We start from the raw sequence: 15,511 nt of genomic DNA on the forward strand, positions 1-15,511 counted from the left end.
TCAGGTGGCTTGCCTCTCAAAGGGCGTCCAGAATCTCACACCACGAATGCCTAGTTGCTCCGTTAGCGAGACTCTGTTGGTTTACAACACTGCAAGGCTCAGAACAAAGCCGTCTAATTATCCGAGATCATCAAAGCAGCTGATGCCACCCACCTTCAGATCGGTTTCCGCCCTCCGCCTGCCGCGAAAGTGTATGGGATAGTTTTATCGCTTTCATCCTATTTCTGATGACCTTCTCGAGGATGAGTTCGTTTGTGTCTCTGTACACAAGTAAGGGCGTGTTGTCTCAGCCACCAGAGGCAGAATCCAAGCCGGCTTTGTCCGGGAAGGCGGCAACCTAGTCTCCTCGCTTCCTGGTAGCAACGAGAAATGGCGACTTTGGCTGTGGTCTGTTGCATGCAGACGACGTAATGGCATCTTCGATGAAAAGAGCTTTGAGTATTGCAAAGAACTGTTCATCTGGTCTCTAGACGTCAGACACGCAGGTCTTCTCTCTGCCGCTCCATAGTCAGTAGTAGCCACTGCTCAGCAGTGCAAGAGGAACAAACTGCCCCTCGATCGTCAGTGAGAAAACATCTTTCCTGGAGAAATTGGGATTAAGTTCTATGGGAACGTTATGCAGATTTGAGGCATTTGAATTATCCCTTGGCGGGAGTGGGTAGCTGGGTCATTACGAGGCCGCGTCTTCGAGATTGATATCGATCATTTTGACATACTGTAGAATCAAGCAATTCTTTTCATTTGGTTGCAGCCGTTCTCAGGTGTCCCAGCTAAGAGGCTAAGGTTGTGAGGTCAGGAGTCTGCGTACTTGATCAAGTACGATGGAAACCGTCAGGCTCACCATGAAACCTGAAACGGGAAACGGGAAACGAGGAAGGGATGATTCCGAGCTGATTAATGACGGCCGTCTGACAGATTCATAAGGCCACTGCTTTGCACCATCTTCACGGCGTAGGGAGATTGCCGGGTCTTATCGAGCATGATGTACCATGGGAATGAGGGAAATGTCGTCTGTGATTCCTCTAATGAATTTAGTTTATATTTTCAACTTAAACAAGGCCTTCTGCGCGACCTTACCCAGGCCGTTCAAATCGATACGGGGGTGAATCGACGTGTCAGACGGCAAGTGTCACTGATTCGGTTGGGAACTGAAATCGAGTTCCGGACTAGCCGAATTGGTCGGGCCTTGGAAACCGCGTGAGCTGCCGACTGCGACGACCACGAGCATCACGAGAATTTGAGCCATCGACATCAACATCGACATCGACGTGGTTGGCGAAGAAGCGAGGCGGCCATCTATCATCAACTTCCACCATGGGACGAACAATCGATCAAGACGTGCACGCGGCATTTGTCGAGTTCAAGGCTAAAGGTCAGTCAGCGCGGTTCCAGTATCGTAATTGTCATCCCCAGTACGGAGTATCAGACTGTACTATACCACCACGTTACTACGATACTGTCACAAGTTCCAACATGCGCTTGCAGTCTTGCAGTCCCAGTTAGCTGACCAACGCGGTGTGTCTCCACACCCTTACAGAGGACGATAAATGCATGTCGGTGCAGTGCATCTATTGTCAACAAATCCGCGCAAAGAACACCTCCCGTCAGAAACAACACCTGCTCGAGTGTCCCGGCCTCCAGAACCATCCCAATGCCCCTCGTCCCCAGTCCTCTGGCGACGGCATCACCACCTCCAATGGCTTCGGCACTCCCAACAATCTACATACCACCAATGGTACCATGAACAGTGGCTTGCCGACTCACACCACTCCCATGCAGACCATCCCGAATGGTGCCTCCTCTCTGGCTTCCCAGACACCTCAAGGTCCCAGCTCAACGCCCATGCAACAACGGACCACACCAAAGCCCCAGAACAAGACTCCCAAGAACACACCGGGCTCGAACCTCCCCGCTCCACCTCTCGACGATGTCCATGCTGCATTCGTGGAATTCAGGGCCAAGGAGGAGGACAAGTGCCTCTCGGTCCAATGCATCTACTGCAACCAGATCCGCGCGAAGAACACCTCGAGACAGCGACAGCATCTCCTGGAGTGTGCTACATATCAGAACGTCATGAAGGAATCTATCCCGGCCAACAACCTCCTCCACCGCTTCGACGAAGGAGACATTGCCCGTTCCCTTCAGATCCCAGCCCCGACTCTCGAGCTCGATTTCCGCATCAGCATCAAGCTCAACCCCAAGATAGCCGTGGGATCGGCGTTGTATGGACATCGCGACTGGGTCAGTATTGTCGGAGGACAGTGGGCCGGGAGGTGGGGCAAAGGCATCATCATTGTAAGTCCAGACCTCTCTACCATTAACCCTTGGCCAGTGATACGATACTAACAACTCCCCCAGCCTGGAGGCCAAGACAATCAACTGGTGGTGCGCGACCTGGCCACACGCGTCGACGCCACCTATCTCCTGCAGACCAACGACGAGCCGCCCGCTTATATCACCGCGAGGTCGAAAGGCTGGCGAACGGGACCGAAGGAGGTGCTCGAGCGGTTGAACGACAATGTCCAAGCAGATCAAGTACCTGCCAACCAGTACAAGTTCCGCATGTCTATTGAACTCGAGACCGGCGACGAGAGGTATGCGTTTTTGAATGCTTGCATGTGGATGGGAAGTGGCTGTAGACGCTCTGGTGAAGGTGAGACCCTCTGACCCGCAAAATGTGATGTGATGCTGTTGCGAAAAGAGTGCAACGCTAATTGTTTCCCCCCTCCCCCCCACAGTCATCTACGACGCTTACCGAGTAGGCTAAACCCTCTGCCGCCGAATATTCGTACATTCGTCTATGCTCGCTTCGAATATATCGATGAACATGGTCAAGTCATCTTCGTGACAATGGCTCGCGAATCGATATGGCTAATGGCATGAGGAGGAATTTCGGGGACGGTCTACTTATTTCCTACTCCTTTTTTCATTATTACCGCGTCGCGTCGCCTTGAGAGTGCGCAGGGTTCAGCGTAGGAGTTTCATGTTACGTGTATGGAGATATGCAGTATCCGGCATACTACGATGGGGGGTACAAAGGAATTGCCCAGCTCTTTTTCAGTGCACGACGGGCCAGCGGCAAGCGGCCAGAGAATGGGTCAGACAGAGATAGTGCCGAACTGAGGATTCCTGCAGGCGAGGCTCTGAGGAATCTTAAGGATCGAATTTCATCAGTGGACACGTGGAAATGATTTCCCCGGGCGTAGTCGCTTCATCATCAGTGATGTACGGAGTACTACTACTATACAATACAGGAAGGTTTTCATCTTTTCTATATCTCAGACATTGCTGAATATGGAAGGGGCACACATCACATTACAACTTACTGTTCCATTTCGTCTGTTGATGCGAGTCTCGCCCGAGCGGGCCTTTCACTTTCCAACCGTTTCGCCTGCGGTCGAGTATCGATCGTCCAACCACTTCTTAAACTGATTGCTCGGCATGGTGAGCCCAAACGACGACGACGTGGTTGGAACAGGAGGGTCTCTTGCCATTTTCGTCAGATCCTCCGTCGGCACGGCGGCATCCTCTCGCTCGACATCGAACACATCATCCCTGCCGTCGTCTTCCAGCTTCGGCGCAAAATCGGGATCATCCAGGGACGGCTCTCGGCCATGTCTACGACCGCCCACGTATCGCCAGAGGCGCCAGATCTCCTCGACCAAGTTTTTCTGCGCCCCGGCAAACGGTTTGATCAGGAGGAAGAAATTTTGCGGAATTGGAGGCTTAGACCCGGGGAACGGGGAGTACAGTGGAGACGTGGGCCTGACGGGCGCGGATGAAGTGGCAGTTTGGGTTGAAAGGTTGAAGGACGCGCAGGTGTTGATGATGTCTTCCAGTTCCTTGAGGTTGGCGGTCGCTGACTCGGGGATATCGTTGGGGTTATCGGAGCTGGTGAAAAAGCGATGCAGAGAAAAGGCTGGGATGCGGTAAGCGCCACCTATTGGTACCATGGTTGGAATCAGGCTGTTTCTCGGCAGTGGGGGGAGGAGTCTTTGGGAGGCACTCGATGGTTCAGTCTCTGGAACCAGGAGCTTCTCAAGGTTGCCTTTGCCGATGTGCAGCAAAATACTCCCAGGCAGCCAAGAGGGAGGTGGTTGCGCCTCTTCATCTGCCGGCCTTCCTGCTTCATCGACCAGCTCTTGCGAGGAGGGTGATTCATCAAAGGCTTTGTCAGAGTCTTTTCTTTCTTGACGCTCAAGATCATCAACCCCTTGCCAACCGCGGAGCGTTTCGGGGTAGCCGTGACGCCTTTGAATGCGGAATTCCCCCATCCGGGGGATGGGCAAGGGAAGGATTCTCCTCTCAAGCTGCTTTCGAAGGGACCCGTCCAGCACCTCCGCAGTTGCCCTCATTGCAAGGACAATCCGCTTTTGCAAGATACGAGTCAGACGATCGTCGATGTCCGGCTGCCAGTGTGAGTCCTTGAAATCGAACCTGTCTGACTCAGGGGTCGGTCTCTCCATTTCTCCCGTTGCCAATGCAACCTGCGTCCTATTGAACTCGTAGTGAGAGGCTGCTCCCAATTTTTCTCGAGTTCTGGGATTGAACAGGCGAGCGCTGTTAAAGGCAATTGGCTTGTCCTTTTCTACGTCTTTCCAGGGGTCGGCATTTCGTCGCTTCCCAAGAGTGGCTGTGAGGTGGCGAAGATAGTTGATGTACATAAAAATACGAGTGGAAAAGGGGTCATGGCGACCTCTGGGTCTCGTTGCGGATATGCTGTTTCCAACGTTCGAGTCTTCATCCAGGGACTCAGTCGTTTGGCCTTCCCCGGAGGCGGCGCGGCGTTTTTGGGCAGCGGCTCGCCATTCTTCAGCCTTGTATCTCCATGCCTCTTTATACATCTCCGCCGCCATCTTCTCCTCAAAGGCGTCCAAATCTGCCAGTTCTGTCGGTAAGGTGTATATCAAATCCGATGTTGGTTCCTTGACCAGGCTCCAATTACTCAGAAGGGCCACCGGTAGCCTTGTCCCGCTGCTAAAACACGCTCGGATAGGACTGGCGAGGATGCGTGCCCAAACATTGTTTTCCAAGTCTGCAATCTCTTCCTGGGTCGCTATTCTCTTGTGACGGCGTCGATGAGGATCGTTGAGTTTGTGTTTCACTGGGGATTCGTAAGGAACGGTGTGCGCTATTCTCTTGAACGTCTGTCGCCCGACCTTCTGGCGTAATTCGTCTACCTCGGCAAGGACGCCTTTCATGCGGCTAACGCCATCATAGTCGAAAGGGTTCTGCGGGCTGTTTCGGCGAGCAATAGAGTCATCAAGCAAAGACCTTGGCGTGCGGGAATAAGTGTCGCGAGATCGCCTCGAAACATCTCCCTGGTAATGCTGGGAGGTGCTGTAGTAGTGTTTGCGGCGGGTTCGTTGGAAAGGAGACCTCGGAGCACGGCTCTCGAATTCAGTGTGATAAAGAGTACGGATGAGTTGTAGGCGCCATGTTGCGTACGAGATACGTTGATATGGGCACTGTAAGGCCATGTCTTGATGTATCACGATTGGGTCAGGCCTGGCGCATGTGTGAATACTATGCCTCGTTCTCAAGATCGAAGAGTGTTGAACCCAAAAAGTGAGCAGCTTCGGGCACAGTCACGTGCCTGAAATTGGAGAAGTTGGCAAGGCTGAGACCCGAGGCTCTCGATCTGAGGGGCGGGCGAACCTTAGTCATCACAGAGGACAATATGAGCTGGGTGATGAGCACTCAAAGCGACACCACAATTCGCAAACTCTCAATGGTCGAAATAGACAAGGCACGGTTGAGCATGATATTGATGTGATAACGATCTGACTCTATCCTCTCTTCCTCTGCCTCTTGCTATCACTCTTCTCATCATTAGGGTCTTTCTTCATCTTCCTCTTCTTGACCTCCTCCACGGCGAGGCCAAGACTACTCTTTGCCAGGGGGTTGTCGAACGGCACATTGTCGTCCTCCATCGCCCAAGCAGGAGCCGTTCCCTTAGCCTTCGCCTCTTTCAGGGTATCTGCCCTGGGAGCTCCGTCGGGACTTTTTCCTCGACCCAGCAACGACAGCACCCCCTCCCACATTTGCAGCCCAAGTCGATGTTTCTGAAGTACCAATTGCTGTAGTTGATGGTCAACTCGTCGCCGAACCTGACGGACTTTCTGGTTTTGATCAGAACGGCTTGCCGGTGGCCGACGTTGACTGAGATGTACGACGTGTTGGGCCGGCAGCTGTGGTTGATGTACCACGTCCAGTTGCCCAGTCTGGCGGCGTCGAGACAGTACAGCTTCTTTCACCCTTTTGGAGCGCCGTTCAAAGTGGTGGCATTCATCAGGTACAGGTCGTGCCCGTGGCGAGGGATCCAGTCCTCACCACCTTCCTCGTCCTGGGGATAGACCTCGCCCACGCATTCGCCGATAGACGTGCCGGCTTTGATATCCTGCGAGGCCCGCACCCCTTTTCCCAATCGCTCAGTATCGAACAGCTCAAAGAGCGTATCTTTTTATCCATAATACCTTCGCAGGTCGCCGTCCGTGCACTTGCATGGCCTTGTCTTGTCTCTGGCAGACTTTGCTGTACCTCTCTTGCTGCAAACAAAGCAGTCCTCGTTCTCGTAGCCAGCGAACTGAGGATCGGTCGGTTGCTTATTGTCACGCGGCTTGAGCCATTCAAGGTATCAACAGCCTGGTACAACGACCGACTCGTCGATGTTTTCCTGAAGAACGTCCAGTTTGGAGAGCAATTCAAGTGCCGGGTCCTTTCTGTTGAACTCGGACAGCGTCGATTCCGTTGTTTCTCCAGCCTCAATCCTGCTCCTCCGGGCGGGGCCCTTCTCTCCAGGAACAATCCATGAGCCTGGTTCCTTGTTGAAACCGACATCATAGATTTTGTCCAAATCGCGAGGTTTGATGCCAAAGCTTTCCTTTTGAATATCAGGGATGCTATAGGGTTTGATGAAAACGCGGTCCAAGAGAATGCCAAAATGGCTGGTCGAGTGCTCGAGGGACGTCTTTTATGTCAAATGTCTGACCTGCGCGAATAGTTCCAGACTCGAAGCGTTAGATCTGATCATGGCGAAAAGTCCGCCCCATTCTGGCAAATTCAGTTGCCGACTGTCCTCATCCAACCTAAAAAATAGCGTCTTTGAAAGTCTAAGAGTGGGCGCAGATACTCAAGATCATAAGATTGGGTCCCTCACAAAAGTCCTTAAACTTTTTTTGTATGTCTCCTGTGATCGACCAATCTGCGTTGGCCCGTGCCACAGCCCTGGCGACGGCTGGAATATCTGTTTGGAAAGTGCTGAGCCGTCTTCGTAAGGATTTGTGCTGTTCCCATCGAATTTGATGGAGCGATCGGATCATCCTGGCTTGTCGTAGAATTTGGTGGATGGCGTCCATCTCATCGTTCGACTTCTTCTGCTCCTTTGGCGTCCAGTATTGTGACCTGTCTCGTCGGGCAAAAGCGTCAATCTCCTTGTAGATTCTTGCCAGGGAGGCACTGCGTAGCTTTTGAGCTCGATCATCAGGTTGACGACGTACAATGCTCCTCGTCTGTCGCTTACTATTATGGATGGCGTGTGGGGTTTGGGTAAATTTGGATTTAAGTCTCGAGCTTTTGCAAGGGCCAGAGACCATCTCTGTTCCTTTTGGAAACGTCCCCGGTGCTCTTGATTAGATGGGGTGTCTCTCTTATAGGCTTGACCGAGCCTTGTGCCTCAAGGAGTCGGAGAGTGGGCTTGAAGCTTCTCTTTGGACGACTATTGACACCCATGATACTGTTGAATAAAGTAGCGTAAGAAAATATATACAAATGATAAAGAAATACACATTGTAGAAAAGGAAGACTGAAACAACAATTCCTTTCACGGAAGTCTGAGGAGTTCAGGTATACTCACTGGAGCACGTAGAAATTGACACAAAGAAGAGCTAGAATTGCATGGTGATAAAGGCAATGCTGTTTCTAAATATATAGCATTTGCACAAAGGAGTGACTGAGATTCAAGATGTGTGTCTGAGGGAGACAATTGGGAACAATGGAATGAACAGTGAAGGGTTACCTGTCTGTTTAATTAGCGTTGTAGTTCATTCGCGATCGAATACCAATGGTTGGTGTATTTTTGCGCGCCTGTCCAAGGCCACATTTGCTAGACAGTTCAAGGAAGACCCAGTCTTGTTGTAAATTGCGTTCCTTTTGGGAGCAGCCTATTGTTAGCCACATGAAGCTCTTCAGTAGTGAATACAAGAAATTTGAATCAGATACATTCACGGCTCCGTGACGCCTCCGCCAAATTCCAGAAAATGATTGGGAGTTTGTTTTCATCATACGGTCTCGATGTAGCGCCTCACCTCCCAGTCGGTAACAGCCTCGTCCCATAATCGTAGCTCATGTTCTCTTGTACCTCCATAGTGATCGACAAATTCATCTCCAAACACTTCGCGTGCAATGCTTTCCTCAGCCATAAATCTTGCTGTGCTATCTTTGAGGTTCTTCGGAAGTCTCTCCCCTTGATCGGCAGAGCCGCCCACCTCTTCACCTTTACCGAGAGGTGGGATGGGAATATCGAGCTTCTTCTCAATTCCTCTCCATCCAAGTGCGACAATGGTTGCGAGAACCAAGGAGGCGTTTGAATCTGCACCACAGACTCTGATCTCGAATCTCGTTGATTTCGCAGAGGCTGTAGGGGGAGCAATAACTCGAATGGATGCCGCTCGATGCTCAAGACCCCAAGAGACGGTGACCGGAGCCCAGAAATTTTCCACGAGCCGCTTGTAAGAATTGATGGTGGGAGCAATAATTGGCATGACATCCGGAAGGCCTTCGAGTAGTCCAGCAAGGAATTGGCGACCCAGATCTGAGACATATTCAAGGTCTTGATATGGGGGATTTGGATCTCTTTCCCCTCGGTAGAAAAGATTCTTGCCCGATTTATCCACGATGGAGCAATGGACGTGGCCGGAGTTTCCTGGCAGTCCTTCTTTTGGTTTGGCCATGAACGACGGTGTGATTCCGTGCTTGCTGCCGATGGCTTTGACGACATACTTGAACAGACTTGCTCGGTCGGCCATTTCCGTGATCTCTCCGAACTCCAGGGCAGCCTCAAAAACACCAGGGCCGGATTCAGTGTGCCAACCTTCAATGTTGCATTTGAACTTCTCGCATGCATCCCAGATACCATAGAACCAATCTTGATTGTGTATGGGATCGGTCAGTGAATATCCGAACATTCCTTGAGTCAGATGCGGGAGGGCATTGACAGGATTTGTCTGTAAGAAAGGAGCAGTGGTGGCTGAGGTGGCATGTTTGGTCTGGATGGAATCGTCTCTAGGGGCGCGGAAGGTGTAGAACTCATACTCGGCTCCGGCCATGGCGCCATAGCCAGCCTTATGCAGTTTGGCGACCGCGGTACGGAGGATGCCTCTGGGGCAAGCACTAATGGGCTTGTCGGTATCTGGATCATAGAAGCTGACGAGAAAGAAAGGGACATTGTCTTCCCAGGGGATGCGGCGAAAGCTGGAGAGATCAACCTTGGCGACCAGGTCTTTGTATCCATTCTCTTTGTTGCTGATTTCGAGCTCTCGGAAGTAGGTCTGATCGTGCATGTCCCAGCCGAAGGTGACGCTACAGAAACCAAAGCCATCTTTTGCAACGGAGAGAAACTTCTTCTTGGACATCAATTTTCCACGGAGGATTCCTGATTGTGTTAGCAAAAGCAGTGTAGTCAGGAGAATGAGCGCGTGCCATCGATATCAATGCCAGCCACCTTGATTTTTGTATCATCGGCCAATTCGGTTTGCAGTTGATCCAGGGTAAGGATTTCATTCTCCTTCTTGCTCCCCATGCTGGGCTTCACAGAGGATTTAGGTGCAGTTGAAGAGAGGGAATACGAATGCACAGGTCAAGGAAGGGATAAGAGGTGATAGGGAGCAACCACGAGCATTATTATGGCATGGTACGAGGTGATGAGCAGGGACAAGTAAAGGACATGCGGGGAGGCGAGATCAAGACGGTCGTTACGAAGTACCTCCGTACCCTCGTCAGTGGCGTTGATTGGGAGGGAAACAAGGATGGACAGCTGGAGCTTGGTGGGAAGGTGCATCGGGGAGGGGAGGTGGGCTGGCTCAGGTGGAGTAAAGGAAGCTCGAGAGTCGAGAGTCGAGAGTCGAGACTCCTCCCTCGGGTCCCTCTGTGCTGATAAGCTCCCCCTAAGAGCGAGGGGCACAGTACCCCTCGGGCCCTTCCCAAGGGGCGGAGTACCCTGTACTTTAGCTAGTTAGGCAGCCCGAGGCGCCTATGGTATGCTAGTCCGATAGCTCCCTTTGCGCGGCGTCATCGGCCTTGGGGAAAGGCTGGCGTTACATTGACCACAAGATTTGCCATTGATGCGCATTGAGGGGAGATAAGGGCACGCATCTCGGTATTCTAGACCGAGCGAGAAGCACTTAAAGGATGTGACAGTGCTTCGACTCGTCTCACCTGGTGTGTACAGAGCACCGCTAGACACGAAGAGCGAGACAACTGCGATGACCCAAAGGATCAATATCAGACCGCCGTTATGCAAGGCTGCTCCTGATCATCACCATGTAAACAACCCGGCCTCATCCTGGTCGTTCCGTTGCCTATCATCCATCTTCCGAGGTCGATCGGTGGATATCATTCCCGTCTCGCGGTTATCATTATGTACTGTACACCTGAAATCAACGATTAGCCATGTCCCCATGTGCAAGGGCGAAGCATAAGCTTTTCGGTTTCCCACCACTACTGCGATCCGGCGGCTTGCCATCCCACGGACCACGGATTGTGCACCCTAACCAAGGGCACCGGCTGGCCAAGGGCAACCGACGCCCTCTGACTTGCGCTGGTCGTGGATACTGATACTGGTATTAGATAATGGTTCCACACTCGAATTTTCGATGTCTTTGCGTGTGACTCGCCTTTGACAGGTATCTCGTTTTTGTTATTGTGCTTGCGTTGCCTCCCTCAATCGTCTTTCCGTGCAGTCAACAACGTACTATATACACCTCTCTTCGTTTCCCGAAAAGTGGTTATTTACATTTATTTCCACGGCCTCATAACCCCACTTCCACCCAAGTGTGTGGGCATCAAGACAAGTCGGAATCGACAACATGGCCACACAACAAAAACCAGGTCGACTTGCTGGTAAAAATGCAGTCATCACGGGCGCTGCAGGAGGCATTGGCTTGGAAACGACCATCCTCTTCGCCCGTGAGGGTGCTTCAGTGCTTATGGCCGATATTTCCGAACCAGCACTTGCCCGGGCACTCGAGAAGGTGAAAGAGCTGGTCCCCGACTGCCCACGTGTGACAACCATCAAATGTGACGTTTCGAAAGAATCGGATGTCGCTGCCGCAATTGGGTCCCAGGACCAATACGGTGGCATCGACATCATCTTCAACAATGCCGGCATCATGCACGCCCAGGACGACGATGCCATCAACACCACAGAAAAGATCTGGGACTTGACTCAGTCGATCAACGTCAAGGGTGTCTGGTACGGCAGCAAACACGCCGTCTTGAGCATGCGTCGCCATCAAAAGAAAGCCGGGAGCGTCATCAACGTGGCCAGCTTTGTCGCCTTGATGGGTGCGGCAACCCCCCAACTCGCCTACACAGCCTCCAAGGGCGCTGTACTGGCTATGACTCGAGAACTGGCAATTGTCCACGCACGAGAGAACATCAGATTCAACTCTTTGTGTCCTGGACCCCTTAACACCCCATTGTTGCAGGATTGGCTGGGTGATGATCTTCAGAAAAGGCACAGACGAGAGGTCCACTTTCCCAGTGGTCGATTTGGAGAGGCCATTGAGCAAGCACAGGCAGTTCTCTTCCTAGCAAGTGATGAAAGCAGCTTTGTCAATGCCACCGAATTCGTGGTTGATGGCGGCTTAAGCAAAGCCTATGTGACAGCCGAGGGACCCCCAACCGCTGCTCCTCAGAACATCGTCCATTGAGATGATGAAAATAAAGGCCGGAGGCATCTGGCGGGCGAGTTGGGCTTCAGGCTGGCTTGGAGTGGAAGGAGCATGTCAACATGAGGGTAGATGGCTTTTCATCACTCGTGAATTGGAGAGAGGCATTCAGACCTCGGACAGGCAAACGCCGCAGAACTTGAACCGCGTGCAACAACGCAATCGAGGCATCTCAAGGACAGCGTTCTGAACCATTTGAATTGCCCTTCTGGGTGACAGCGCGTGGAATTCTAGGAACAATTCTAGGCAGCCCGTTCTATATCTGACCTTTTCCTGCATCATACATGTCTAGCATCCAGAAACACCTCCAACACCTGTTTCTTGCGTAATTCCAATGCCTTCCTTTCCCGTCCCTTGACATTCGTGTCGTTCTCCGATCTAATGACAAGTGGTGCTAGGATCTCCGTGTAAGCATCGATGAGTTGGTGCCGCCGTTCAAGGGTGGAAGACTTGGGATCTGCCGCAGTATTTGATGACGTCGAGATGCTCTGAGTTCGACGCCGTCGCAATGGCGCAAAAAGACTTCGTCTTCCAGGGGTTTCTTGCCCAGACTGAGAAGTTTGTCCAGACTCACTCGATAAAGTGGAGGTCCTTGATCTTCGCGATGGATTGGGAGATGTTGCTGCGGGCGCGTTGGCTTGAGTTACTCCACAGGGAACCAGTTCATTGACGATTCTCATCAACATGAACGTGATAAACGTGAATGATACGCTATGGACTGGAGATCGAGATATTGAGTCCATAACCGTATCCTGTATCTCATCCGGCGTTAGCTGCGTTTTCCCTTTCTCCGCTGTATTCAACCGCTGCTCCACTTCAGCCCATGCCTCGGCGGTCAAAATCCCATCTCCCAGAGACCGGAGGAACTCTAACAGCGTTTCCGCAAGCACCTCGAGTCTGATGATGCAGGCAATGTCGGGATCGAAACTCTCCTCCAGTGGCTGCGCTGTGTCTAGAGCCTCTCTCAAGCGTAGACGATATTCAGCACGTTCTTCTCCATGAAATGTCCATGTCCGAGGACTAAATGGCCAAGACAAACCAACCCCATCGTACTGCCACGGTGGAGTGTCCTCCCCATGCAGCATTGACCAATCTGCAACCGAGCGTTCGATATGAGTAGGAATGGTCTCTGTCAAGGAGAACAATTCTTTTGGAGCCGAGTGGTGTGCGTCACTACCTCCAGTGGAGGCCTTCCTACGCAAATCTCGGAGCATGCGAACACCACCTTCTGGAGCAAGCACGAGTTCGTCAAGGGTTCGGAAAAAGGATGATTGAAGCCAGGTCCCTCTAATTGGAATAAAATGATCCCTCCCATGAGTAACCCGAAGAACCAAAACGTCATCAAGTTGTAAGTCGCCCATGTTTAATTCCCGCACCGTCTGACCGTCTGATATATCGACGGTCAGACTAACTACTATCGTATCGCCAGGCGAGAGACTGAATCCAGAAGGAGACTTGCTCGCCTCTTGACTTAAATTTTCGTTGACTTGATGCTCAACATTAAGCTCTAGCCATGACGGGACGGCCTTCCCGTCATCCCCTGATTCAGAGGGTCGTTCGACAAATGTGACTGTTGCCGTGATTTGTCCAGTGTTGGCAACTGTCACAGTTCTCGTCTTTTTCTCACCATAGAAGACCTGGCCGAATTGCACGGCATTTATGTCTGCCGCATCGTCAGCGCTTGAGTTTGTCTCTTCAGAATAATGGTCAACTACCACGGTGACAGCCGGACGACTTTCATTCTCTGCTTTGTCTAATTTTCGTGCAACCTCCTGGTGGACTTTGGCCTTGAGTTCGGGAATAACTGCATCGTAGGTCAAGGTAAATATGGCGTCAAGGGGTTTGTGATCGGAGGAGAGCACTCTCTGGTGGGATATGTAGTGATTTAGCTCGATCGGGTCTCCGTACTCCTCTCTTGTACGGACCAATTCGGCGTCATGAATGGCATCCTCCTCTTCGTCATACTCATCACACTCGTCCCCATACGCGAGTCCGTCAGTATCTGGATCATAGTCGAATAAGACGTCCTGTTCCGCATTTGCCTCATCAATGCCACGAGCTTTCATCGCTTCATCTTTCTTTCGAGCTTCTTCCAGTTTTTTCGCTTTTTCTTCATAGACTTCTCTATCCCGACGTGTCCTGAATAGAACCCGATCACACCAACTTGGACTTCGCTTCTTTTCTCCAGAATCGAACATACCAACGCTACCAACGTCATATTTGTAGGTAGGTAAGAAATTAATCTCACCTTCTCTCCAACCTTCGTGAAAAGCTTTTCGTAGTCTTTGCTGGGCGCGTAATTGATCATGTGCCAAGAGTGACTGAATAGTGGTGTGAAGCGAAGCTGGATCCGACTTTGGATCAAGTGGTGGTTCGACTGCACTCTCGGACGCAGGAAGCTCCACATCACTGTACTCATAGTGCTTGTGGGACACAATAGGCTCGTTGGAAGGTGCAGTCAGATAGCCCAATTCGCTATCAATACGGCGCTTGGATTTGTTGGCAATATCGTACTCATTCCGAGTATGAAGCAAGAGTAATCTTCGGACATCCTCTCCTGGAATATCATCCAATCGATAGTTGAGGTCGCCAAACCAGAATCCGAAGTCCTCATCTCCAATCTTCTCTTCTGGCCCATCGACGACCTCTCCATCAGGACTTACTGGGGAGAACCTTGTCCGGGTCAAAACTTGACTTGTATCCCATATCCGTCGATTCAATGCAGTTTGATCTGCTCCAGCAGCAAGATGACAGTTGACGAAGCACAGCCTCGTCGTTTCTCCTATCATGATCCGGACGGCCACTGCGCCTTTGTTGCCCAAATAGCCCATCAAACCTGTGCCAACACTTGATGTGCTGACGGAATTGATGGTTGGATACAACTGCGGTGAGGCATAAATGAGAATCAAGAGACCTAGGAGTTGTTGCTCGGCAACTTTTTCGAAGCCGGTAGGCAAGGAATCTGCGAGCGCCTTCTTCCACTTTTTGCCCGGGTTCGGATCAGTATACGGTCTGACAGCTTCCGTCATGGAGGTGACATCAATGACTTCCTGCAAGCCCAAGACGTACAGATCAATCTGCTCGTCATGTTCTACTGCAGGGACATCATCTTTTGGTAGAGTTGTCTTCTTCTTAGCCATTCGGGCTTCCTGCTGCTCCACAGATTCAATATCATGGCTCACGGCCCCTTCCGTCTGGGTTTCGACAGCCAGGCCGGCCAAATCTTGGGAGAGACCTTTGACACCATATCCTCCAACGAACCATGGGCCCAGGTCTTTCTCAGTACCACTGATTGAGGCCACGTTCCAAGTACCAATCTTGATTTTCAGTGCTTTCTTTCGAATGTACTCATCTTGGCGAGCTTTAACAGCGGCTGATAAAGATTGATGGGCCGACGCAGGAACTGTCGCCGACGGATCGACGGAACCAGGAAATCCCCCAGGAGCTTGAGAGGTCGGAGCCCAAGGATCGGCGGCCTTCCATGGCTGAGGCGACTTCTGGCCATTATCGAGATTGTCACTTGCTTTTAGAGACATGGCTCATTACGGGTTATCCGGAATGAC

General features: G+C 51.6%; 6 protein-coding genes across 6 annotated transcripts; 2 read left to right on the forward strand and 4 right to left on the reverse strand.

Annotated features, from left to right (window-relative positions):
- Positions 1-1,314: 1,314 nt before the first annotated feature.
- On the forward strand, positions 1,315-2,667 carry A1O9_03418 (uncharacterized protein; the record flags this gene model as incomplete). Its single annotated transcript, XM_013408983.1, has 3 exons — positions 1,315-1,372; positions 1,538-2,295; positions 2,359-2,667. 3 exons carry the CDS (start codon positions 1,315-1,317, stop codon positions 2,665-2,667), a joined length of 1,125 nt encoding a protein of 374 aa, XP_013264437.1.
- Positions 2,668-3,620: 953 nt separating this feature from the next.
- Positions 3,621-5,480, reverse strand: A1O9_03419 (uncharacterized protein; the record flags this gene model as incomplete). Its single annotated transcript, XM_013408984.1, has 2 exons — positions 3,621-3,725; positions 3,771-5,480. Coding segments are annotated over 2 exons (1,815 nt in total), but the record flags the coding sequence as incomplete, so codon positions are not given.
- A 309-nt stretch (positions 5,481-5,789) lies between these two features.
- Positions 5,790-7,595, reverse strand: A1O9_03420 (uncharacterized protein; the record flags this gene model as incomplete). The annotated part of the gene is made up of 4 exons (XM_013408985.1): positions 5,790-6,122; positions 6,653-6,883; positions 6,992-7,053; positions 7,133-7,595. 4 exons carry the CDS (start codon positions 7,593-7,595, stop codon positions 5,790-5,792), a joined length of 1,089 nt encoding a protein of 362 aa, XP_013264439.1.
- Positions 7,596-8,279: 684 nt separating this feature from the next.
- Positions 8,280-9,632, reverse strand: A1O9_03421 (glutamine synthetase; the record flags this gene model as incomplete). Its single annotated transcript, XM_013408986.1, has 1 exon — positions 8,280-9,632. The coding sequence occupies one exon, from the start codon at positions 9,630-9,632 to the stop codon at positions 8,280-8,282; it is 1,353 nt and encodes a 450-aa protein (XP_013264440.1).
- Positions 9,633-11,084: 1,452 nt separating this feature from the next.
- A1O9_03422 (glucose 1-dehydrogenase) lies at positions 11,085-11,930 on the forward strand (the record flags this gene model as incomplete). Its single annotated transcript, XM_013408987.1, has 1 exon — positions 11,085-11,930. One exon carries the CDS (start codon positions 11,085-11,087, stop codon positions 11,928-11,930), a length of 846 nt encoding a protein of 281 aa, XP_013264441.1.
- A 296-nt stretch (positions 11,931-12,226) lies between these two features.
- On the reverse strand, positions 12,227-15,484 carry A1O9_03423 (uncharacterized protein; the record flags this gene model as incomplete). The annotated part of the gene is made up of 1 exon (XM_013408988.1): positions 12,227-15,484. One exon carries the CDS (start codon positions 15,482-15,484, stop codon positions 12,227-12,229), a length of 3,258 nt encoding a protein of 1,085 aa, XP_013264442.1.
- Positions 15,485-15,511: the final 27 nt, after the last annotated feature.

This window comes from Exophiala aquamarina (assembly GCF_000709125.1).
Source record: "Exophiala aquamarina CBS 119918 chromosome Unknown aczIA-supercont1.2, whole genome shotgun sequence".
Lineage (NCBI taxonomy): Eukaryota > Fungi > Ascomycota > Eurotiomycetes > Chaetothyriales > Herpotrichiellaceae > Exophiala > Exophiala aquamarina.